Source organism: Maniola jurtina, chromosome 4, assembly GCF_905333055.1.
Source record: "Maniola jurtina chromosome 4, ilManJurt1.1, whole genome shotgun sequence".
Taxonomy (NCBI): domain Eukaryota; kingdom Metazoa; phylum Arthropoda; class Insecta; order Lepidoptera; family Nymphalidae; genus Maniola; species Maniola jurtina.
This window is the reverse complement of record NC_060032.1, coordinates 9585779-9613019: the sequence shown is the minus strand read 5'-3', so window position 1 is coordinate 9613019 and position 27241 is coordinate 9585779. Positions and strand designations below refer to the sequence as shown.

Below are 27241 nucleotides of genomic sequence, written 5' to 3'. Positions count from 1 at the left end.
TATTTATTTTAGTGTTTTTACCCCTTTTACTGTAGGTACTACTAATATTTATTATGTAAATCTATTAGTAGTAGACTAGTATAATCTTATTAATAGTTTTTTTTTTCTATTTCAGATCGCACTCCCCACTTAGTCCGAAACCTCGGAACATGGGGGTGAAAACTGTCACAGCGGAAGAAGGTGAAATTACACCAGCCAAAGAACTCGAACGGCTAGTCAAAGAGGTTTGCATACCTACTATTTACCTATCTATCCTCTTTAGGTGCGTTGGACATTTTGGGATAAACAAAAACTTCAAGGTCGCTTCACCGACATAACGTTAACATGAATGAATGAATGAATTCATTTTTTACAGCATTTGCCACTTATGATATGTCAAGACTCTACCCTACTCAAAAGAGCTGACAAAAATAGTGCTTAGAGATGTAAAAACTAAAATGATTTTAATTTACAAATTATGAAATTTTAAGTTGTGTAACTACAATTTGAAAATCCAAAACATAAACCACTGTTACTTTAAAGTTTTTAATGACTGCCAGTTTTTGAAATGAAAACTTCTTTAGGCGTTGGGCGATTTTGGCATGGGTTTACCCTTCAGAGATCTAGATTGCACAACGCCATCCAATAGAAAATTAACATGCCTTCTCTGGTGCCACATTTGCTAACTTGAAAACTTACAATAGGATCTCGGTACGCTATTGAGGCTACATACATACTTGTTCCAGGTCACATTCGGCTTAAAACATTTCTCCGATGTCATCACAAAGAGGAAACTGGAAATGTTGCCGGACAACGGCACTATTGTATTCGAATCGATCGCGAACATACACAAAGGTAAATTCATTATGCAACTCTTATCGGATCGCCATCTCTACGCGTGTATTGTGGCGATGCCGAAAAGGGGTATTGTTTCATACCTGTCAGCATTTTAATGTGTTTGCGTTCAATGATACGGTTTGACAGAATCAACTAAAGCTTGAAACACACGACTTTTGGTTCAAATAAATAATATTTTACACATATTTTTGAATTGTTAAAACAATTCACCAATATAGGCATGCGCTTGGCTGCACACCAAATAGCATTAGTGCATTGTGATGATGCAGTCTAAGGTGGAGTGCGCCTACCTAAAAGATGCCAGTTCGCTCTTCTTTTGAAAGTCCCAATAAAAAGTTGCTTTACAAGGAACTTTATTAAGGCGTTCACATCGCAAAGGAATAGTACCTGTAAAAACGATTTTTATTATTAGACTCCTTACGTATCATGCGGTTTAAAGAACAAATAAAAGGTTTATGCGCTCTCAACGTCTTGTTTAAGTTCAACCTAATGATTCACAAAAACATTTCAAGTATAGATAGTTTTTTTTAATTCAAATAAACGAGAAAAACGTCAAATACATTTTCCACTGGTTCGGAATGCCTTTCTTTCCGATATAAATGATACATAATAATACATCGATGACCAGGGTTTCCTCGGCAACTTTTTATATTTTATATTATTTACAGCAATAAAACCATACTGCAGCCGGTCCCCGTCACTAATGAGCGCCGTGAAGAGATTATGTACAGCGCTAGCAATGCTAATACGCCTATGCGATGAAGTGACTGTAGTCAGTTTGCGAGCCGACGCTGATAATACAGAGATAGATAGATCTACTGCGGCTTTATCACCAGAGCATGTGAGCTCTGTTGTGAAGGGTGTGACGTCAGCGGTGGAAGAAGTAGCAAGCCTCGCTCAGCAGCATATGACCCGACCGGCCTTGTCTCCGCGGTCGGCGCTCGTGTCTCCCAGAGCGTCTACACAGAGGAACTCCTTACCCGGTATGTATAGGAGGAATCACTGCTATATTATCGCTGTAGCGAAAGTAAAGTACGTAGCTTGGTTGTCAATTGTGTGACGTCAGCAGAGAAAAAATGGCCAGTCTCGCTCAGCAGCATATGAGACGGGCTTTATCTGGGCGGTCAGCGCACGCTCTCTTAGAATGTCTACACAAAGGAACTCTTTGAAATTGGAAAATGCCTTGAGATGTCGCAGAGGTACCCAACAAAAGCGAAGGTGACTCCCATGTGTGATACACCCATATTGTTTTTCCGTTCGTTTAAATCCTCGGCGAAGATTTTCGGGGAGTGATCAACTAAATTAATTCGTCTTGTTGCAGATATCCCCCTAACTCCCAAAGAGCTGTCGCAGCTGACAGGCGAGCCCGGCATGGAGCCTGGCGGTGTGCGCGCGTCTCATTCCTCGGAATCTATACTGGATGCGCCAGACTCGCCGCCTCCGAAGCCTGCCAGGCCCAACCGGTGAGTAATCAATTCTGTCCGGATTTCTTTTCCGCACTCTGTACTTGATTAATCCCCAAAGTATGCCCAAATTCTAAAATGTTTCATTGTTTACTTATATTAGTTTAAAAAAATCTGTGACCTAAAAATTCGCTAGGATTTGAGATCAAATTAAAAAAAAATCTATTGGCATCCAAAAGTATAGAAATAAATAATTAATTCTTGTGAAAGTTATTTAGATAATATAATAATAGTGGTTTTCGGATATTTATGATTTTGAATATTAATTTGAATAAATTAAATTGGAAATTGGTCATATTGATTAAAGTCAAAGCTGGCATTGTTTCCTTTCATTCTGGGTAGTAAGCATTATAGTAAAATAATGATTATCATGATGATCACTTTAAAAATGTAGGTAAACAAGGAGTAAGTCCAGATTTTCCGAAAATCCCAAGGGATACGGATTAATGAAAATTTTTTCGCCGAGCGAAGCTAAGTGCAATCCCTAGTAAGAAAATAAAGTGAGTCTCAATAATAATTGAATAACATTTCATGATTTATCAAAATACTTCTTTGAATTGATTAGCTGGGAGGCAGCTATCGACTTTAGACTTAATTATTAAATCCGCGAGTTAACGATTATGAATAATTTGCTTTCGACCATCCATCTATTTGATTTGATTCGATTCGCCATTAATATGTTGATTTTCGTTTTCTTTGAATATTAAACTTCACAAACGGTAGAAATCTTACATATATCTCCAATTAATTAGCATATGTCACTAACCTTGACTCCCCGTCCGTAATTTCACTTTTCTCTGTATAATTTGTTATCAGGTTCTTTGGTAAAAGTGAAAGTTTGTTGCAGGAAAATCGAGTTGGCCCCTCCTTTGCCTCCGAAGCGCAAGTCAGCCAATGATAACTCCTTACTGGGACTGTCCATAGACAGGTTAGGTATAATAATAATTATACTTAATAATATAATTGATATAATTAGTTTTTATTACCACTTTCCCTTTCCTCTTACGCATTGCTATGATACTACTTAACCATATATGGTTAAATTGACATATGCATGATATAATGATTAAATATCATTCATAATTTAATCATTCATTATTCAAACAAATGGTTAAAGCATGTATGTAACAGGATATCGCTGTTTTAAGTCGACTTCTGACGCGCGGCTAACGCAAATCAATATTACGTATTTTACCCTATTAAGGGCTGTAATATAAAAATGTTGTAATATGTTATCTGTTAATATTGTACTTAGTCAAAGTTCCGTCGCTCCTAGATTGAATTCAGTTCCAACCTTTGTCTTTCTCAGTTCAAGATTAAAGATACTCCAGCCCTTTTATTACATAGCGACTAACCTTAAAAACTAGTTTTCTAGTTATCGTTTAGTTCGTTTTTTTTAAGAAACATTCTTTTGGCTGTAACTTAAAAATTGCTTTTTGGGGTTAATCGCATTTTAGCAAAAAGACGACGGTTTCACCTTTTGCCAGACCTAAGGAGAACTGAATCTGAAAACATCGGAACGACGGAGTTTCCAATTTTGACGTATCATTAATTTTATAGTGCATACAATTTGAGAACCACTCGCCATTTTTGCTCTTCGCCATCTTTGTCTCAACTCATGTCAAAAGTACGATATTAGGCCTTATTCTAAAGTAAACCATATTTTTGACATGATAGTTGAAAGAGAGCAATAGAGCAGAAGTGATGCATTATACTACTGATATTGTCTACTGTTCACTTAAAATAATTGTGTCTAAAAATGTATTCTTTTTATGTGGTAGGCTATCCCTGCAGTCTCACAGCAGCGGCTCTCTAGACTCAATGCTCAACGTGTCAAATGACGAGGATCGGAACGCGCATGACTCTATGAACCATGAAGTGTTCGTGACTCCACCTAATTCGGATTTAGTTGGTATGTTGCACCTATTTCCACTTCCTATTATTACTTTTAACGATTACCGGAGAATAATGACGTCAGTAATTATATTGATGTGTATTGGATTGTAAATTAACCGATCCTTTATGATGTCAAACTTACAACTTTAATTTTGATAAATGCTGTGTTGATGTAGCTTTAGTTTTAAGTTAACGTAATTAATTCACCAATACATCATTGTTTGACAATCAGAAAGTGTACAATCTTTCAATTTGAATAAATGACTTTGATGACTTTTCCATTAAAGAAACCCATTAAGAAAAAGAAGAAGCCTTCCATGCATGCATAAAATGTAAAATTCTGATAAATAAAACTGAGTTTTGTATTAAATGAAACTACAATTGTGTAGATTGCCAATGCCCATACATTTGAAATCTATGTCTACTTATTAAACGAATCACTTGACGCCGAATTTTCTCTATTCATCTATTTCAGGTATTTGCAGTTGCAACAATATAAGTGAAATGCGAACGTCCGTCGAGTCGCACGACTCTCATATGAACAATGTACATGGACATAATAATCACAATCGGTAAGTGATGTCAAACAATTTAGATCATATACTAGAACTATTATAATGAAGCTGTCAAAGTTACTATGACACTGGACATCAAGTTGCAGCCTGTAAATTTTATTATTTAGAATGACCCATCTAACTAATACTTGAGAGTTGGGACTCGATGATATTTTATTCATTAGATAGTATATTAAAGACGTACAATAAAACTAAATTTATAGGACTAAAAGTAGTGCTGTTCTTTTCGGCAAGCAACATTGTGAAAAGAAAAAAAACGGGCCCAGTTAAAAACCTTACACCTTTCCTCTGGAACCTTCAACCTTTTTTCTGGAAACCGTGTAAAAAGCTCTACTTTTAGACATGTGATTTTTGAAGAGATTTGTATTCAACAGGATTAGAACGGATAAAAAGATAGTGTCATCTTTTATTTCAAGCTTTTCCAACGAATCCGGCTTCGTGTCGGTGGGCCACAATGAAATTTCTATGGAGCACAATTTCTCGTCGACGTTGTCTACGCATCATTACTCGAGCCACACGGACAGGTGACAATTTCTTCACTCGTCACATTGGTTTTTTTTACACTTTTTGTCTTGTTTGTTGTACACTCACTGGTTGTATGTATTATAAAATTTTGTTTGAATCGCGTTTGGGGCATTCAGTTATGTGCAACTTAAAACTGATTATGTCTACTTTATGAAAGTCAAAGTTAACGTTATAAATGTGGTACCATTACCAATACATCATACATTGTATAACAATTAGGAGTTATAGAATGCTGTGTATTCGTCTTCCTATACATGTTTCACTTCTAGAAGTATAGCACATAAGTAGGTGTTATTTTTTTTACTTTTTAGTTGCTTTGGAAGTCGGTTTTTTGACAAGATAAAGTGATTTTCAGCATTTTTGATTGAATGTCCCAAGGCATAACAGTATAACATATGTTCACGTTTAACTTCATTCACCCTATTTGATTGTGTTTCGTCATGCTTCCGTGTTATTGTTTGCAGTACTTTTGAAAGTACAGAGTATGTGAGCGAAATGAAGTGCACTCTGCAGAGCGTTGAGAGCCGCATGAATATGTTCAGTGTCAACTCTGTGACCAACTCGCACAACTCAAAGTGAGTGTCTAAGGCCGCGATTACACCTGTAAGTTTTCACTTAAGAAGCTTAAAGTAGCCGGCAAGAAATATTGAGAGGACGTTTGGTCGGTCTTAATGACAGAGACAACGCTTTAATAAATATCTCTTTCTAAAGGTCGATGTACAATATTTCTTGCCGGGTAGTATATGTAATTACTTGACGTCATTTATGTTGATGTAAACGTGTTTCAAAGAGTGTTTACATTAGTAAATTTGCCGTAAGTTAATCACGTAAGCTACTTACGTGAGTAAATTGTACAGGTGTATGCGCGGCCTAATGTTATCGCGTTGACCAATAATATTTAAAATCTAAGATTATAAAAGTGACTGATCTATCAACGCACAGCTCAAACTACTGGACGAATCGGACTGAAATTTGGCATGCAGATAGCTATTATGACGTAGACATCCGAAAAGAAAGGATTTTTGAAAATTCAACCCCTAAGGGGGTAAAATAGGGATTTGAAAGTTGTGTAGTCCACCCGGACGAAATCGCGGGCATATGGCGGTTAAGCCCTTAGGCTGAATTTTCATAAATGCTTTCTCAGGGGTTGTCTACATCTAGCTCTATCTGCATGCCTGGCCCGGTCTGTCCAGTACTTTGAGCTGTTCATTTATTCCAAGAGCTTCGTTCAGTTTTTCTATTTCTATTATACATATTTTAAGGCTCTGTTGATTCATGTATTTTGATGTTACACTTTGTTAGAGTAGCACAAAAATAGAGATACATAGAAAAGTAGAAAGAATCACTGTATTGTACTTAATTATTTCACTGTCACTAATATTTTTAAACCGTCACTTATCGCATGTTTTAATTAATAGTTATAGATATTGTTGTGCATTTCTTAATCATTTTCTCAAGTTAAAATATGTGTTTTAATAAATTGCGTTAGGTGTGTGTGGCGTGTTTATAGAAAAAGGTCATAAGTGCGACAGGTTTAGATGCAATAGTTTCGCGGAATTGCTACTCGAATTCCGAGACCATCCCGTACCTGTTATTTACATTATAATGTTACTGGTGTATAACTCGGTCGCGCAAAAGTTTGCACCTCGCTGGAATGCGGCGCCTCTCCTACTTCCCCGCTCACCTCCCCGCGGCCATCTTGTCGCGTTAGTACGGCTCGCATATCGTACCTAAGGGTCAGTGTGACGTAATCGACGCGAGGTGCTTTAGCTTGACCGAGTAGTAATAGCGTGTGGTTCCATCAGGTTGGCCAGCATCACATCGGATGAAAGCGAGACGCCGCCCGAGCTGCCTGCCAAGACGCGCCGCAACATCCGCGCTGACATGCAGCAGTACTTCCCCAATGTTGAAATCAGGTACGCAGTAATCCATACTAATCACACTTCACACTAATATTGTAAAGGCGAAAGTTTGTATGTGTGTATGTTTGCTACTCTTTCGCAAAAAAACTACGGGATGGATTTGGCTAAAATTTAAAATTAAGACAAATTGTACCCTGGATTAACGCATAGGCTACTTTTTATCCTGGAAAATCAAAGAATTTCCACGGGATATAAAAAAAACTAAATCCACGTGGACGAAATCGCGGGCATTCTCTAGTACTAAATAAATAATAATAAACTCCTCTTAAGGAAACATTTTTTCGATAAATTTAATTTGGTCCACAGGAAGACACCGCCATTCTCCATACACGACGCACGCCCGCATACGCTGGCCGAACATAACCACCAGCGGCCGCCGCCGCTGCCGCTCAAGAAAAAACACAGTCAGTATCTATTCTTACTATACGTATCTGTCGTTACTCCCTGTAAAACCGGAAATATACTAGCGTGTCGTGTTGTGTCGTGACGCCTCACAAGCATATTGGTTTCATACATTTAGGGTGAGATAGATAGATCTATAGAGTGCAATCAGACTTTGCTTAGACTTAAGACAGAGTTAAAACGAGACCGATGTATATCGCTCACATAAATCTGTCTCGTTTTAACTCAATCTTAAGTTTGAGCAAAGTCAAAGTGCGCTCTATAAATCTCACCCTTAGTATGGATACATAGTGACATGACTCAAGGCTAACCAAAACCAAAATAAATTTAAATAATGATAAATTTTTCAAATATCCACTATATTCAAGGACCCTAAAATATAGATATCAGGAGGGGTCTGAAAAAAAAAAACCGATGAGCTTCTGACGCGTCACGACAACACGACCGCGAGTACGTTCTCGGATTAATGCTATTAGAGTTCCCGCTCACTTCACTCGTAAAATTGGCAACTTTACTAAGATGTGAGTGAAGTTAGCAGGAGCTGTTAAAGCCGTCGTATTAGCGTTAAAATGAAGTAAATGTCACAGGGGATGTGGGTTATATGATGTTCATCCCTCATTGTGGTTCCCAAAATAGTACTGCTTTTAAGCTGATCGCAGATTATAGACATAGCGCACGCTCTGCGAGAGCCGCACTTGTCAAATGCTACGCATTTTACAGTACTCATTCCGGGTAAATGTAAACGGGTGATTAGAAAAATTGTTATTAAAAAATATACATGTATTAGGTGATGCCCGCGACTATGTCTGTGGGGCTTACGTTTAGCATAAATCTTGTGGGAAGTCAGATTTTCTGGGATAAGAGTAGCCTATATCCTTTATCCATTACCGGAATGTAAGCTATCTCTGTAGTTTGTACTATATAGACGATGCCCGCAAACTCATCCACGTGGATTTAGATTTTTTAATCCAGTATTCAGTTAAAATCGATTAAACGTCAAAAGGTAACAGACAGACAGACATACATGCACACTTTTGTATTGACGTTTGGTGTCCATACTAATTATAAATAAAATCAATGTCAATACTAGTTAAAAAATGCGCATGGCATCAGCAGCAGCTGCTGAATTAATTCGGCGCTTGGGACTCTTGCAACACTTGCGGCTGGTCTCTGGTTTGCGATCAGCTTTAGTATCTAGGGACAAATCTAGCGGATTTTATCACCACCAGACAAATCTAAACGGTAATTTCACTACGATTCTGCGACATAACGAAGGTATAGTTGTACCACAGCATAAATACATATTGTGAATAGCTTCCCTTGATATTTGCGGTTATACGATCGTAGTATTTACATGCCAGATCGACTGATCCACTACTAAGCAAAACAGTTAAAATTTGTTCTGCTGACTTTTGTTGGTCGGTATAATCCCTCTACCGTCTCACTGCTGTGAATCTGCCCGACTGCTGTGTATGTCGTCTCTGTAAACCGACTGTATTAAGCATCTTTAGGCTGTCGTTGTACTACAAATGATGATATTTTGTGTATAATGCATAAATTTTGAAAAAGGACTCTCCATATTTGCTCTATGTGTCAGGACTAATATCGTACTTTTGACATGACAGTTGACACAGAGTAAATGTGACAAATCTTTTCTCAATGCATTATGTCAACTGGATAAAGTCGTGGACGCATACGAGCAGCAGCGCGGTCTTGTTCACGCAGATATGTCGCTCTTCCAACGTTTCAAAGCGAGACACAAGAAGAAAATTCCGCTAGATTTGTTCATTACCTCAATTATACGTATAAAAATTAGAAAATGCACTTCACTCATTTTGTGCTTAGCTAATAATATAAAGCTGAGTTGAAATTACAAGAGTAAAAGTCAGTAACATTGAGTAATTTTATTGCCCAGTTAGAGTCACGAATTTCTTAACACGCAGCTGGTTAAACTAAAGCACGCTCTATCCATTTGTAGTGCGATCAATTTAATTGGCTATATCAGACGAAATTTCTCTTTGATACCTCAACCATCTATTAAAGTTTTATTTAAATTAGTCGATATTGGTGCAACTTTTCTTTTTCAATTTGAGAGCGAGTATTTTAATGAATTATTATCTGCTCTGACCTCTGATCTTCATTAGATAACAAAGAAGCAAAATCTTTTCTCAGTTATGTCTGACTGTTTGACTGCATGCAACTTTCACTGGAAATGTACACAATTTGAATGTATATTTGTATGGTCTAATTTCCTACCTTTATAGAGATACCTAACCTGCGAAAACGATGTGTGTTCGGATTTTGTTAGTGAATGTTGATATCTTCCTACATTATGTTTATATTAATGTTTGGCTGATGGGGATTTAATGCATCACAGTCATTAATGAATCGGATACAGTCCATTTCTTCAATCTTATTCTAATAAATAATTAAGAAAGTGATTAATTACATTTAAAAAATTCTTCAAAAACGATAGTTTAAGAATTCGAAGGTACCAGAATATAAACTACTGTGTTGTGGTGTGTTGTAAGTTGTAACTTAATATAATTCTGACGTGACCATCGACCAATCGGAGCTCAGTTCAAAATCAATGAGTCTGATCGCCACGACAGACTATTAGGCTGAGCTCACATGGTCACTTGACCCGAGTTATAGGCCTACGGCGGTGCTTCTCTTCGACGGCACTCACGTAACTTATCTCCTATAAGAGAGAGAGAGAGAGAGGAAGAAGAGATAAGACTGAACACGATAGAAAGAGAGGTTTTGTTAAATTTCAGGCCATAATGCTGTGCGAGCTCAATTGCACTTTCATGCAAATTCGTTTATTTAGTACATATGTTAGACTAAAATGGCCTTCTGCCGTATCACGACTTACCATAATACAGTAGTTTGTCTGATTTTTTATTCGACTATTAGAATTGTTTTACGAGTTAAATCGATACGTGAAACCATTTATCGATAGTGTTAGCACGCACACTCAAATTTCGATGAAAACAATGCTTATTATACGAGTAAGTCTCAATACAGACAGTAACTAGTAAGGTTGTCTGGTTGTAACAAATTGTCTGTATCCAATTCCCTCGTACACAAATGTTCCCTGGGGGGTCTGAAATATAACGGCATGTTTGTCTGTTGTGCCGGTGCGTCGGGCAGTGTTTCAAAGCGTCGCCTACAGCGGTGAGTGGATTGCATGCTCGCGTTAGCCGTTAGCCAACTACCGTCACTACTGCCCACGATAGATTGATAGCCTTAAGCGCTGCGTTGCATTCAGACGGAGCTTCAGTTGTGCGATGTTTATCTCGGTCTCACGTCTCTTGGATATTCATGGTTTGGATTTATTGTTTATTAGTTGCAGCTATCCTACGCTAAATTCTTATTGTAATCAATGTTTTAAATAATGACTCAAGTTAATAGAGTTTAGACGAAAAATGATTATCGAAGCTTTAAAGGAAACTACTTACAGGCCAGAGAAATCCGCTGCTTTTTATCGTTCCAAAGAGTAGCCGGCCTTCAATTACTTTGCACTTTGCAGTTTACCACCAGCTTTCCACTATTTCGATAACATTAGGTTTCTATAAGCTGTTGAATTGTTCTATAGTTTAAGGACTAGTTAACAATCAAACCCACATGACGGCACAATTTATTAACGGATTTCAAATATTCAAGTTAAAATACCTCTCCTCTTTGAGTCTTCTTTCTTAATGATATTAGAACCATTTTCTCGTACAACTGTTTACGCTGCAGAGTCTGAATGTTATCCAGCATTTTAACTCGTCGACTCCAAAAAAGCAGACGGATTGGAGAAACTATGTGTGCTATTTTAGCTTTCACCAGCCATTTTAGTAGGAAAATCACAGCTTGCTTTACATTATGGCTTACGGCGCTTAATTATGTGTCAGTTAATAACACACACGGAATTTCGCGTAGTTAATTCTCACCTTAGATGATGGATGTTGTTAGCGCTTAATTACAGCGCTTTTGCTGTTTCATTAGGCGGCATAGAAGTACATGTTACGCCTTTGTTCTTAGAATACGTTTTTTTCGTTGGTGTATTTTTAGGTGGTCGTTATATTTGTATCGTCCGATTTTCAGTTATGGCTTACATGGAGATGTTTGGAAACTGCAGTCACACGAACTCGCAAGTTTCGATAAATCCGGAGGCGCCGCCTGATATGTTTCGGCATTCCATACATACTTATAATTTAACTAGGTAAGTTGTATTGTCATACCTTTAAAGCCCCTTGTATACGTTGACCTAATTTTATCGGGTAAGTTGTATTGTGATACCTTTAAAGCCCCTTGTATATGTTGACTTAATTTTATCGAATTCACACAGCAAAAGTGGTAAAGTTAAAGTAACGTATATATTTGCCTCCTGGGACCAGCGCAGGTCGGCTTGATGACTGTCTGTATTATTGCAAATTTTTAAAGACTGGCCACAATTTTCAACTATTAACAATTTAGCCGGCACTCCCGGCCGGAGGAACTTATGCACAATGTATGCACTTGTTAACAGTCTTGCATTTATTTAAATGAAACATTTGGACCAATTCTATTGTATATAATCTCTGAACTAAACTAAACTGACTAAATAATCTATCCCTTTCATAATGTTTTCTGTAGAAAAGGATAACACTAGATTTAGTTTAGACATTGCCTACAACAGAATTAGCCACATAATTGATTTGAACTCATGCGCATATGCTGATAGTATCGAATATTTCTCATTGTTTATTAATTATTTAGCTCATTATTATGTAGACCAATGTGCTCAATAACTTGACACGGTTTTCGAATAAGTTTTGTTTTAATTTTGTCCGGTTCTTGATATACAGTTTAATATAATATGTATATTATCGTATATTTATTTATGCATTAACATAAGTCCCACCTTCTATTTTGGTTATGCCTATTTTTCTTCCTTTTACAACCTCTTCCGTTGCCAAGAGGAAAAGACAAGTCATTGTTGGTGTAATTTTAGTTATTTTTTATTTCATTGTATTTTAGTGCACAACACTCAAGCACGGGCACTATAAGCGTGGGCCATCATCAAGTTCAGAGATCGATGGCTTCGTCACTAACAGTCCAACACTTGAGCACACCACCACTCAGGTATGCTAACTTTATTAATGATAGTTCGAATTGTGTTTATTAGTTAAATATGTATTCGTGTCTTTCCAATCTGTTAAGCAGACCACTTAAGAACAGGTTTGACTGTTAAGCTCTGGTCACGCACAACGTGTGACGGTAGCGACGCGTGACGGCAGCGAATCTAAATCCTGTAATTTGTAACCAAGGAATTGTATGACAGAGTTCATACCGTGGGGCGCCTCCTGTGATGCTCGAATTTCTACTTAGGAAGCAGTTGGGACGAATGGGTTATTGGATTTGATTAGTTCGTATGCTAACCAGGACCGAGGCGTGCCGCGTGAATCCATGTCGGAATGATGTTAGAATCGTAAGGATAGCTAAGGACGTGCTTAGGGTGTCTTTTGGGGGTAAGATTACTAATCTTAAGCCTCAATAGCTCAACGGTTTAGGAGCGGACTGAATTTCGTAAGGTCGGTGGTTCGAACGCCACTCGTTGCACTAATGCAGTACCTACTCCTAGCACAAGCTTTACACATAGTTGGAGGGGAAAGAGGAATATTAGTAATGATGGCTTATATTCTTTTTAAAAAATCCATAGGTATTGCAAATCGCGCGATCAATGTGATGTCTAGCCATATTACTGCTGTACTGTCACTAGTCACTACCGTCGCGCGTCATTTTCGACCAGGGCCTAATGCCAGCCTGCGCAAGCGCGCCTTTACAAGTCAAGCATGTATGTAGTCAGGTCGCCTGCGCATGTGTTTCAAACATGAAATTTTGTGTTCCATAGTGGTTCAGAGGACAGCGTGAGTATGAAAACTTCGAGCAGAACTAGTCCTGTGCCTCCCGAACCGCCGGCGCTACCACCAAAGATGAATAAAAGTAAACAGGTAACATTTCCTTTATTTAATGGCTTTAATTTTGGCTAATTCTGTTGTACACAATCTATAAACTAAAATGACAGGTCTAAATATTGCTTTCTCTTTCATTTCATTATGAAAGGGATAGTAATGTCGTTTTAGTTTAGAGATTTTGTACAATAGAATTGACCACATTGGTGACAAATAACTTATTTGACAGGTATAAGTATTGCCAATATTTTCCATAGATAAACTGTTTTCCAACTGTGGTTTTTGTGGCGCTGATTGTAATAAAAACTCTCTGTATATTTTAAATGTAAATAATAATAAATAAATAAATAAATAAATATAGATAATGAAAGGATTGGAACAATTTTTTTAAACTGTCAATTTGGTTTAGAATTATATATTTTTTTTAATAGAATGTGCACTATTCATTATTTTCATTATGGAAAATTATATACCTATTATTTTTCGAATCAATTAATCAGGCTTTCATTGAGTCTAGATATCTAATATTTGATGAGCCCTTTATTTGAAATAATATCATAAGAGCAAAATATGTAAACGAATAGTTGCAATTTGATGATTATTTTGTTTACTAGATTTCAATGAATTCGAGCAATGAACTACTGCCCCCGCCCTCCCCGCGGCCTTCGTCCCACAATAGCTCGGCAGATGAATCTATGTTAAATCATAATGTGGTATGTAAATATTTCAGCAAAGTTATTATTTGCATTAATTCAACATATCATGCGCTGAGTGATATCAATAAAACCGCCAATCAAAGTTTTTTTATCGATTCCAAATTAGCCCTTGACTGCATTCTCGCCTGGTGAAAATGATGATGCAGTCTGAGATGGATGCGGGCTGACTTGGAAGGGGTATGGCAGTTTTATTAAACCCAAACCTCTTATCGGTTTCTATGCGGCATCGTAACGGAATACTAAATCACTTGACCGGCTTTGTCAGTAGGGTGGTAACTAGCCACGACCGAAGCCACCCACCAGACCAGACCAGAGACAAATTAGAAATTATAATTTCCCAAATTACCCCTGCCGGGAATCGAACTTGGGACTCCAGCTGATAAGACCACAGCGCCCACCATTGTGCCATGGAGGTCGTTAGTAATTTAGCTTGAAAAAGTAAAAACTTAGAGAGAACTAATGTAAGTTTGACTTTATTCGATTTCTACTTTCTATTGGTACTGTAAAAAAATGTTATTAGCATTAATCAAATATTTTATTTACTGTGTTACTTAATAATATCGATATAAAAATAAATGGTCAATAAAAAGAGTGGCGTAACTAGGAAAAAGTAAAAGAGAAAATCGATTTAATATAAATTACTGTATTCGTTGTTGATTGGAGCAGTTGATAGTGGAAATTTTTCTATATGTGTTACATATTATGTGTTTGGAAATTTCGTCTCAATTGGTATATAGATTTTTAGTTACGCGTGCACAAATAAACAACTAAAAGACTAATTTCAAAAATATTAAATAATCCAAACTAATATCATAAATGCGAAAATCTTTCTTGTTTGTTTGCTAGTTTTTCACGGCCCATTCATTTAACCGTTTTGGCGAAACTTAGTACAGCTATTTTTATCCTGCGAAATCAAAAAGTTCTCACGGGATTTTCAAAAAGATAAATACACGCGGATGCAGTTGTGGGCTAGTATTTTATAAGCGTAGAGACTCTGAGGGAGGTAGTTCTGGGACATTCAACTCAGAACCTGGGTCGAATTTTGGAGTTTTGGGAAACTGGAATGTTTTTACTTGATTTTTTTAAATAACGTAATTAATATGATGTTCTAGTAATAAATTAGTAATTAACTTACTTTAATACTAAATTAATAAATTAAAATGAATGTGTTTCTGTTCAGAGTTCGGATGACTTGTACATAAGTTCAACGTCGCCAGGCAAGTTCCCTGTGGATGATGAGGATCTGGATCGACTCGTGCGCCCCATGCCGTCGCCCGCACCTTCACAGGTATTGTGTATATCTGCTAATGATTACAACTAGAGTTAATACTAGGTATTTTAAGGTTATTCTTACTCCCTTTTCTATACGTATTACGCTGATTAAGACTCGTACAGTACTCAAATTAGGTAGTAGTTAACATATTTTGGAGTGGTTGTACGTACAACTATCCACTTACCATGCAAGGCTTTGATAAACAGCTTAAAGCTAATAGTAATAAGAAAGGGCATCATGCCTATAATACTAAAAAATGTAAAATCAGAACAGACACCGATATCAACCTAAATTCTAGCCATAATAATTGTGAAATTTAAATGGTACCTATCATGGATTTTCCGGTCGGAAGCAAAGTTTCGAAGAGGTGTTTAGGAGTGCCGTATATCATATTGATTGTTATGTTACAGAGAAGCGAAAGCAGTACAGAGCCAACACAAGCGGCCACAGACGATAATGCAACAAGCATAGCCGACCCCGACGATATTATACTACAGACGGAAGTGAGCGGTTGGCTTCTATTGAAAGGAACCAACAAGGATGGCCCCGAAGTACGCGGCGGACATCCGGACGCCTTGATCGTACTCGCTACTAAAGCTACCAAAGGTAAGCGAATCAAATTACGTTTTATATCTCACTGAATGATACCCGCGATTTCGCGTGGATTTTGGTTTTCTAAAAATCCTGTAGGAACTCTTTCATTATTACCTTCTTCAGATCTTTAACTATATCCATGCAAAAAATCACATCGATCCGTTGCTCCGTTACGGCGTGATTGAAGGACAAACCAACAAACAAACACTTTCACATTTATAATATGGATTGTGATATTTATTAAACTTTGGGTTATGGTTAAGCAAATGTCCTATTTAAGTCATTCATTACAATTAATTATGGAAAAAGGTTTTTAATAAGTATTTAACGTGAAATAACATGGCATGTAAACTTAAGGGTAGGTAAATTCGCCGACGCCTAGATGCCCTCATGATTGAATTGAAGTAAAATAAGGTTTATCATATACAAGAAACACTTAAATTATATTTATTAAACACTTAAATTATTTTTACACTATAATTATATTAAAGACATAGGCTTATAAATTTCTATCGAACTGTAACTGCATAAACATTTTAAAATTACAAAGAAGATGACTGATTTCGATGTAGTAGTCTTTCTAAAATTTGTATTTTGAAATACCCAAATTGGCAAATACCCAATCACATTTTCATTTTTTTTTTCATAATACAAAATTGTTATAACTAAGTGGACAGTACTTAAATATTGGCATAAGAATTCTATACCCGGCATCGCTTCTAACATCTTAACTTTCATGCTTTCACTTTACAGAATCGGACGAGTGTAAGTGAATCGTAGTATGAGTTGGGGCTGACAGACACTAGCTGGTTGATTACTAATATTATTAAAGCTTAGCTAGACTTGCTTCATATGGTTTTAGAGGCACGATTTGCCATTTTCGCAGCGTTGCGTCACTTCTTAGTCACTAATTCGTAAATTTTACGCTTAGGTAGGTTCCTTAGGTAGATTCCTTTACAAAATAGTTGTTTGTGGAAAAAAGTCCACCTAAGAATCAGTCGACCAATCAGATTCATAATAGATAACGTATATGTTCGCATGAATCAAATTCGTACGAAAACACATCCAAAGTGCGGCTAGCCTCAGGCTGAGATTTATAAAGTATACTTTAATTTTGTTCATTCTTAAGACAGTAGAGATATAAATCTGTCATCTTAAGAAAAGTAGTATAGATCTGGGCCTAAGCATAAAATTTCGAATTACTCACCTATGAAGCGACGCTGCATTGACATTGGCACTTGCTGAATTATATTATATTATTATGTATTATATTGAGGGATATTATACACTTGCAATAACACACGCAATAACTCGCCGTACTACTTTAAAACACGAATAATCATATAAAGCATGAAATTTTAACCAGTATTAGTATTTGTTTACGTATAATTTATGAAATATTATGAATTCAATATGAGTTAGTTTCGCATAGCGCGTTCGAGCACCCCAGCTTTGGCTTACGGTTACACTTTTTCTTTATAATGTAATAAAAACGTGTTACCGGTTTATTTTTGCAAAGAAAGAAATCGATCTGATATATGGTAGTTTCTAGAAATGTTGGTTTCTGTTTTGTGGGATTCTAGGCTATTTTTGATTTCAAATAAAGCTAAAATTAAAATATCTATAAAAACTACATTATTTAGTTATATATATGCGTAAATACCATATATCAGATTTCGCAATATCTCCCACACAGGTGCGAATTTTCAGCCGAAGTTTTCACATTGTTCGGCCCAAGTTGTTATGATACATAACTTACATAAGTTAATACTTACTACATAAACTAATTTATTTGTTCACAAAACTCTGAACTAAAATAAATTGGCAGATCTTAGAGCTATCTTTTTCGCAATAATCCCTACGAAATTAACCTCACGCAAGTAACAATTTTCCACCTGTATGGAAGAGCTAAAATTCTCCGATGAACTCGGAAGTGTACATTCTAATTCTCATCTCTGTGTACAGATTTCGCGTACCAGGAAGCATTCTTGGCTACGTACAGAACATGGGTGTCCCCCAGCGAACTAGTGCACAAGCTCATACGGCGTGCGCATCACTATAGGCCCAGACCACACGAGCTTCGATCCACACTGAGTCTGCTCACTAGAGTCGTAGCTGATCTCACGTGCGTACTATATTGCTGAGATTTTATTTATACTTTACTTGGAGCTAAGCGAGATAGAGCCAGAGACCTTGTCCCGTTACACACTCTTAAGGTTGAGATATACAGAACGCTCGTTGGCTTTGCTCAGACTAGACGTTTTTGTAACGATGACAGCGTTAAATCGGTGGCATAAATCTGTCTCGTTTTAACTGAAACTTAAGTCAGCAGTCAAAGCATCGTCTATAGATCTCAGTCTAAGGTTGAAAACTATAGAGCGCCCTTTGACTTTGCTTAGATTTAAGTTTCAGTTAAAACGAGACAGATTTATGTCAGTTGTATAACGCTGTCTCATCTCTCACCCTTAGTCTGGGCAAAATCAAACTACACTATAGTTTTAGCTTTGCAGCTATATAAAAAGATGTGTTTTTAGTATGAAAATGTCATGAACTTAATAGCCGGTTTATTAATTAACTAGCTGATACCGCGTGTATTTACGTTTTTCAAAATCCAGTGGGAACGCTTGTCTTTTCGTGATAAAAAGTAGCGTATCTCCAGGTCTTTACTATATCCTTACAAAAATCACGTCGCTCCATTGCTCTGTTGCGGCATGATTGACAAACCAATAACAAACACGCTTTCACATTTATATAATTTATGAACAGTGATATCGTTCAAAGACATGTTGGTAGTTTTAATACTAGTCTTACTATCTTTTCATTCTGAAATGAAACAAAATCAATGGACTAAAGTGATATTACCATTACAGAATGTCAGACTTAGACCGAGCGCTGATGCAAGAAATCATGGAATTTATTTACTGGCTAGTGGAAAGAGAAGAGTTGCCTATTTCAAAAGCGCTACGACAAATATTGGTTGATAAACAGAAACAATTGCATTTCCAAAATGTAAGTACATTAATTCTACCACAAACACATTGTAAATTTAAATCCTTGTAATTTTCTTGCCCCTAAAAGAAAACCAAAACCTGAAAATATCAGTATCCTATAATTTGTTTCCGCCTTAAATGGGAGAACGATGCAGAGAGAGATGCATCTTTCTTTACTTTTTTCCAGACAAACAATAGATATGAATACGATTCACCATGCTATGGAACTGTTTCACTACGACGAGACACGCTCCTGGACTTCAAAGCGAGTGAGCTAGCGGAACAGATGACGTTGTTGGATTCCGCACTGTTTGTGCGTATAACGACCGCGGAGGTGCTCTCGTGGCCACGCGACCAGTCCGAGGAGAGATCGCCAAACCTCACGAGGTTTACGGAGCACTTCAATAAGATGAGCTATTGGGCGCGATCGAGAATATTAGAGCAGGTAAGAATCGTTACCATACCTCTTTCTTATTTTAGAAATCTTTGTTTTATATCATCCTTTTATATTAATGCTCGGGGTTATTCGACATCCTTCATAAAAAATATGTATTTTATCGTCGAAAAAAGATGTCTCAGTGCTTAGGGAGGGTTTTCACAAGGAATATGCATAGTTTGTAGCTGGCTGGTTGGGCTGCGAATCTGTGGTTTCTCTTAGCGTTGTCATGCAAATCAGCCGCAAACTGCGTACTGTACGTTAGTGTAACTGTTCCATTAGAAATAGGGTCGGATGCTAACTCGGTAAACAACTCGTCCGTATTTCTGTAGCTTGTGCTGCTACGCGTATGTACGTACATCACACACAGACAAGCGTATGAATTTGGTGTCACTTTAAAATACTAATGTATAAATTTCAGCTATCTGGAGTTTTATAATCTTTGCTAGTTGGTATTGATATCAATTATCAATACATCGGTAAACTATGTATTAGGTTTGATACCTTTATTTCTCTCTTATAGTCCAACGAGGCGCGCGAGCGTGAGAGATACGCAAACAAGGTGTTAAAGGTGATGAAGGCGCTCCGTAAATTGAACAACTTCAACTCTTACTTGGCGCTAGTATCAGCATTGGACTGTCCACCCGTGCGGAGGCTGGGCTGGCCCCGCGCCGTCGTGGAAGCGCTCAAAGACCACGTGGCGCTTATTGACTCATCGCACTCCTTCCGCGCTTATAGACTGGCTTTGGCTGAGACACAGCCTCCCTGCATACCTTACATGTAAGTCAGTTTATTGTATGTATTATGAACAGTGGTTGGGAATAGGGACATACTGAGTAGTAATCGGTAAGGGGAGTTTTCTTTACTCTGAGGCAACAATTAAACGTCCAAAGATCTGTCCACCGATACGTACGGTTCTTAGGTTGGTTCCGAGCCGTTGTGGAAGCTCTGAAAGACCACGTGGCACTTACTAATTCGTCGCACTCTGTTCGTGCTTATAGACTGGCTTTGGCTGACGTCTTGTATGATGACGTCACACACTCTTTGTCTCCCTCGCCTAGTAACTTTCAATACTACATTGCCATGTTTATTCCCAGTGGCCTCTTCCTTCAAGACCTGACGTTTGTTCACGTCGGCAACCCAGACTTGCTCCCCGACGGCAGCATCAACTTCACCAAGCGGTGGCAGCAGTACACTATAATGGAGAATATGAAGCGCTTCCACAAAGAGTAAGTATTTCTATACACGGACTTATCTAAACTGACTATGTATTTTTATTGAAGGCAAACAAATGCATATAACAGAGTTCTATATCGATATTACAACGGCGACATAACAGCAAATCAGTTTACAAAAATAAGTTAACAAGTCTAACAGTAGTGCTCCTACTTTTTCTCAATGAATTATAGAAAGCATAGCTTTTAGATTTGTCAATTCATTTTAGAGATTTGTGTATAACCAAATTAGGACCTTATTCAGTGTTTAAGCACATTCACATCCATAATCATCGATATGTGACTTAGGAGCGTTCTAAATGCATGGCGCGACTTGTCCGAAGGTATTAATGGATGGATTTGCCCACAGGCAGTACAAATTTAAGAAGAATGAGCGTATCCAGGCAATGTTTAACGAGTTCGACGACGTGCTCAGCGAAGAGACCATGTGGCAGATCTCGGAGACCATCAAGCCGCGCGGCGGTCGTTCGCGCAACGCTTCGGCGCCGTCGCCGCCCGCCGCTGCGCCGCCGCCCGCCGCCGCCGCCGCTGCCACATAAGGTGCACTACCATTTGCTAGCACGTATGCGTAGCGAGGAGACCATGTGGCAGATCCTACTAATATTATAAACGCGAAAGTTTGTATCTATGGATGGATGCATGCATATTTGTTGCTCTATCACGCAAAAATTACTGGACGGTTTTGGCTGATATTGGAATGGAGATAGATTGTACCCTGGACTAACACATAGGCTACCTTTAATCCGGGAAAATCAATGAGTTCCCAAGCGATTTTTAAAACCTATATCCACGGGAATTAGCTAGTCTCAGATACTATCGTTCACGCAACACTTTCGCATCCTCGCCACCCGCCGCATAAGGCACATTCCCATCTGCCCGCTGTATGTTCAGCGAGGATACATTGGGGCAAATCTCGGAGACCGTGATAGCCGTGGTGTCGGGGGTTATAAGGGTACAAAGTCAAAACAGATCTCAGAGGGCGCCTCAAAAGATCCGGCCAATCAATGTCAAATCCATATTGTTTGTTTGCTAGCTTTGCCAAGAATTGTTGATATCGATACAAAGTAGATTGTTTCGTGAATTATTTAAAGATGCATGATATCTAGAAGCTCGTACAATTAAAATTATGGCGTTTAACATTGCAGTATAACCGGTTCCATAGATGATGTATGGCTGGTTGAGCCGGTTCGCTTATGCGCCACCTGTCAGGATAAATTGGCAGTGTTCCCCTTATAATCCTATTATTTCAGTGATCTTTTTGTGATATTGTCACAAAAAAAGGTCATTAAATGTAGTTTTTCTGTAGTGCTACGAGATCTTAAATTTTTTTTATGCAGACTAGGCGTCTTCGCTCGTGAAAATATAAATCATTCAATATTTCGTGAGACTTTTTAAATCGGGCCTTAATCTGGTCTACATTATAAAGGAAACCTGTGTTAAAAATTGCAGTTTTCTAGTTGTAATGGATTGGCCGTTAATAAGTCAGCCAGTAAGTCAGGACTTTTCTTTTTATGTGCTTAGATAACCAAAGATTCGGTTCACTATTTCTTCTGCGTGTCTGACCGTTAAAAATGTGCAATCAGCTTCATTTCATACTCTATTTCATAATCTGTCAGCATAACACTGGCGATTGTGTCACTTTCGGTCAAAATTATTTATTGTTTTTGTTCCATACCATCGACCTCGTAGCATGATGAAAACCGCACATTTTTTGTTGCGTGGCATTGACTCTTATATTTATTATTGTCAAGGTTTTATTTTTGAACTAGCTTTTACTCGCGATTATGTCTTATACCTATGAGGGATAGGTATGCGACTGTTTATAAAATTGAGTTTTAAATAATCTGTTCTTTGATGCAGGTAAACACTAGAAAGATCCAAAGAAAAATGACGAGCGAGGTGATAGAAAAAACGATTCGACATAAATGTGAGATTTTGTCTATGAGGAATTGTTTAATTTAGATAAAATATTGTGATTATCTGTCCTAAAATGGCCTAATTATTTTTAGTGTATTTATTGGTAAATGCGATTTCAACTGTGATTGGTCCGATTGCGAATAGAGTGCTTGACAGAACAACACAACATATTAGAGTGCATATTTGGTTTTTAGACCTATCCTATAACTTATTCCGTTTGATTCTAACAATATCGATATTTGAAAAATCTTTCAAACCAAGTAATTGTGAGTGAAATATTGGGAGTGGTCTTTATATTACCAAATCAAATTATCGTTAACTCTCGGATAGGTCCAATAACCAAGCAGGAAACAAAGCTTTCACTAAAAAAAAATAGAAAAAAACCAAAAATTGTTTATCAGTATTTATACCGTTACTGTCATACATATCAGCATGTGACTTGCATAGAGTACTACAAAGAATACGAGTGACGCATAGATGTAGGTTATTTCTGGTAATCTTCTTGTTGTTGTGATTTGCCATTGATGTCAGTATAACTTAAATAAGCCGACTTCGAAAGCTAAATCTCAATACATCGAATTAGTGGAATCCATAAGTGTTAAGATCGTTAGGTGATTTGCTATACATTTAGTAGCTTTAAGTAGCGCATATGGTGAAACTAATTTACAATACTTTGATTTTGAGGTTATTATTAAAATGTATAGGCGTGTGATAGACTGATTTCCTAGTAACGTATTCATTTTTATATATAGATCGAGAAAACTTCTTTTTAACCGACTTCTTATTAATCATACAGCACAGTTGATAATAATGCTGTATCTGAGTAGATAGATGTATCTGAATACATTTTGACATATAATTGTTTCATCATATGTAATCTAGTCTATAACGCGTTGCGTGACTTTTTGTAATGTCGGAAATCTTTGAATTGGACTTTTGCACGATATCTGCTTTCTGTCATAAAAACGAAATGGGACGATTTTTTCTTGTTAAGAAATTGGATTGGATAACAATTTTGACCTAGATTGTGCACCTTCAATCAGAGCTAGTTTTCTCAATTGTCTCACCTTGAAGTTGATGACTGGAGCATTTACAAATAAATAGTAAGATAACACCAATATTTTACATTTGTGCATGCATTTTATAGTCAATATTGTGAGACAAATTAAGAATCTATTTTAGTGATATTTACACGAACTATAATATTATGACTTGTATATATATGCTCGTACGCATGCTGTACGTACGCATACTGAATGAAAACGTTGACATTGAAATTGCAAAAAACTTTTAGATCTTCAACACAATTGAAACAACCAAGTGTTATTCATAAGTCATAACAATCGCTTTGATAAATTAATTATAACAATTATTATTATTGAAAACTTCAAGTTAACGAAAAACAAGCTACTGATATTTAGTAGTAACATTGTGTGCCAAATATCGATCGAAAGAAGCGTCCCATTTCATTTAAGTAAAAGTGTATTTTTGAAAATGTTTGGAATTGCTTTTTTATGTAGTACACACACCAGTACAAGACTTATACATATTGCGCAGGATTGCATATTAAGTATACAGTATTGTTTAATTAATTACTGAAGCTAATTACTAATTAGGCGACGCACCCTGGCTTCGCTCAAGTGGTATATCTATCTAAAGGCCAAAATCAATAATTTAATAAAATCGCTCTATCTGCAATCCGGCGATAAGTTAGTATTTAGCAAAGTCGTAATTTATCAAAAATTGTACGGCCTTTTTTGGCAAATAAAAACGTCGCTAATAGTAACTATGTTATCGGCAGATTATGGATAGATAGATAGATTATTACTTTGGACGTTAATGGGCTATACTTGGCGATTTACCACAAGTGGCTGGCCCTAGCTACTCTAATAGCATTAAGTTCTATGGTGCAGTGTAAACCAATACACTTAGAGCGATGCAGACTTGAAAAAGACCGGTTTTGTAAAAACTCCGTTTTAATATGGTATTTGTATAAGATCGCCCTTACACAGATCTGCCGAGTGACCTTGGTGTCTTGGTTCTTGCAATGCCTGTGAGTGGCTATGACTTCTTTCTAGATGGCTAACCGCCGTCAGCGCAAATATAATTTACACTAAATATTTATATTATTAACGTAATATTTTACGCGTGCTCTTAAAATAAAATTTAACACATTATTTTTGATAATCAGAAATTATATTTTTCCTATAAAATGCGGCCTGCAAGGTGGCAGATGTTTAAGAGTAATCCTAATTTTGGAGATCGAAACATGTTTATGACATCTTCACAGTTGGTGTCATTTTATTCTATTTTAAAATTAAGCTTTAGATGCAGTGAAAGCTCTTTCGTAGCGATAAATGTATTTAAGGATTATCTTGAACTGTTAGTGTCAAATATTCATAACACTTATCAATTTTTAATAGTAAATATGAAGAAAACAACTAACAAGTTGTCAGTCATGATGAAACTTCGCCTTAGACGATTTGGTCTTGAAATAGCAATATCGTTTTTTTTATTTTGGAAATTGCTGCACATTTGTGATAGTTAATTAATCGTTCACTTTTTCGGGTGCCGCTTACTACTCGGTTGACGTCCTCTTATACATAGAGAAATTATATTAGACGAATATTAGTATTTTAAGAGTACATAAACCCCATTGTATCTGCTGAGGTGGGTATGCGTATTACTTATACGGTTATTTTATTGGTCGCTATTATATTAGTCCATCGAAACTCGAGTTGGTCCGATATGACTAACCTTACACTTGTCACTCTAGCACTGTGTAGTCACCCTGTTATGTTTTAAAAATGTAATTTGAGAACTGTTTACTAAATTCAATTCCAAATAATTATATATTTTCCATTAACTCTCTTCAAAGAAAAATAAGCTATAATTTGAAATTGAATTTGTGTTGTTATTTTTATTATGTTACGTATGACATGGATTTTTTTACTATTTCAAAATCCTAAACAGAACGGACGTGTAAGGTTTTTCATAAATTTTAGAATTTTCAATAATTAGATCATAGTTGACATATTGGCGATGTAGTGTAATAATGTATTTGCAACGATCTGGTAGTTCGTTTATCTTAATTGGGGCGGACGCCCCTCGCAATAAATAACTAGACCAATATTTAGAATGTTTTACAGTGCTTTATTGATACGATATGCTGATATTGTAATTTGTATGTAAAATAATTTGATTCGTAGTTAAGTTGTAGGTATGTTACCATATTTTTTGTTGTCTGGTATCGTATTGTATATTTATTTATCATGAGCTCTAGTTTTTTAGAACAGCAGTGCCGTCGCGTAGCGGCCACGATTTGCATCGAATGACATCACTGAAACGTCTTTTGAAACTTGATGGTATACGTTCCGTTTGTGAAACCTCGTCGCTCACTCACATCACAGCGCCTGGCAGCGGCTACAATATTTCGGCACTACTATCCTAAGAGACCTAAGCTATACGGAATAAGGGCAGATACGGAAAACGCTGAAATAAAAGGTGTTTCACAAAATCAATCGATCAAGAAAGTAGTGAAGTGGTTGTTCGTTTTAAGCTATTCTCACCCACATTTCAAATCATCAAAAACTACTTATAGCTAGAAGTATCAGCCCTTATTCTGTAACGTGTTTGTATGTAATTGAAATATATTAAAGACTGCCTAAATTAATTACTCAGTATAATGGATGTGTAAACTAGCTACGTTTGATTAAATCTCTTGTGTCACAGCGTAGTGATAACTACATTTATTTAGTGAAAAGTCGCCTGTTGCAATTTTTGGTACTGTAGGTTCTAATATGATAATTGTTTTCTAGCGATGTCGATATTTATTAAATTTTATATAAAGATGTCACTTTTAGAACAGCGTACTCTGTTGTATTAGCAAGTTCAGTATTATGTTTAATGAAATGCCATACTGTATCAAATGGATTTATATTATTTTGTTATGCGATTGTTTTACTTTTATAAAATAACGTTATGATTTAGCATTTTCTTACTATAAATTAAATGCGTTTGCATTTGTAAATTTCTTTTGATTAGTTTTGCATTATCTATATCTGAATTGCATGCGTATTTTGTACAGTTTACATTTTTGTGTGTCAAGTTTTCTTTGTAATTATTTTGTAATATAAATATAGCACGTTATTTACAATCTGAAATTGTATGTAGTTTTATTTGGCACACGATGGACCAACCAGAAGCTGTCCCGAACTGAAAACAAACCACACTTAGGCGGTTTTAGACTGCAGCCGCACTGGATTCCAAACAACAAGTTTCTGTATTCACATGTAAATCGTGTCACAACCGCGCCGCAACCCTGTCGCACAGGGCATGCGCATACGCACCTTCTGATGCGTATGCTATAAACACTGATAGCCGAAATTAATAACAATAATCACGAGAACCTCGTCAGAGCTGAGACGGAGAAAAAACGCACGCACAATTTGGCTCACGAGATTACCTACATGTGGCATGTGGAGTCCACTGAAACCATTGCAATCGTCATAGTATCTG

The 27241-nt window shown here is 36.9% G+C and overlaps 1 protein-coding gene across 10 annotated transcripts in view; it reads left to right on the top strand.

The window, feature by feature from the left end:
* LOC123864525 (guanine nucleotide-releasing factor 2) overlaps window positions 1–26886 on the top strand; it is a 56402-nt gene extending 29516 nt beyond the window's left edge. For 4 of the 10 annotated variants that reach the window (XM_045905014.1, XM_045905007.1, XM_045905016.1 and 1 more), the window contains 26 exons: window positions 116–224; window positions 726–834; window positions 1506–1820; window positions 2159–2300; window positions 3148–3228; window positions 4082–4212; window positions 4672–4768; window positions 5188–5295; window positions 5761–5871; window positions 7102–7212; window positions 7525–7622; window positions 10774–10797; window positions 11713–11830; window positions 12628–12732; window positions 13502–13601; window positions 14177–14275; window positions 15459–15566; window positions 15962–16157; window positions 16899–16910; window positions 18111–18270; window positions 19016–19154; window positions 19323–19580; window positions 20095–20351; window positions 20669–20800; window positions 21156–21346; window positions 22667–26886. In XM_045905014.1, the coding sequence (XP_045760970.1) occupies window positions 116–224; window positions 726–834; window positions 1506–1820; window positions 2159–2300; window positions 3148–3228; window positions 4082–4212; window positions 4672–4768; window positions 5188–5295; window positions 5761–5871; window positions 7102–7212; window positions 7525–7622; window positions 10774–10797; window positions 11713–11830; window positions 12628–12732; window positions 13502–13601; window positions 14177–14275; window positions 15459–15566; window positions 15962–16157; window positions 16899–16910; window positions 18111–18270; window positions 19016–19154; window positions 19323–19580; window positions 20095–20351; window positions 20669–20800; window positions 21156–21345 (3310 nt within the window). In that variant the 3' untranslated portion in view covers window position 21346; window positions 22667–26886. Of the gene's footprint in view, window positions 1–115; window positions 225–725; window positions 835–1505; window positions 1821–2158; window positions 2301–3147; window positions 3229–4081; window positions 4213–4671; window positions 4769–5187; window positions 5296–5760; window positions 5872–7101; window positions 7213–7524; window positions 7623–10773; window positions 10798–11712; window positions 11831–12627; window positions 12733–13501; window positions 13602–14176; window positions 14276–15458; window positions 15567–15961; window positions 16158–16898; window positions 16911–18110; window positions 18271–19015; window positions 19155–19322; window positions 19581–20094; window positions 20352–20668; window positions 20801–21155; window positions 21349–22666 lie in introns of all 10 variants that reach the window. The other 6 variants (XM_045905006.1, XM_045905012.1, XM_045905009.1 and 3 more) reach the window with 6 other exon arrangements.
* The last annotated feature ends 355 nt before the right edge of the window (window positions 26887–27241 follow it).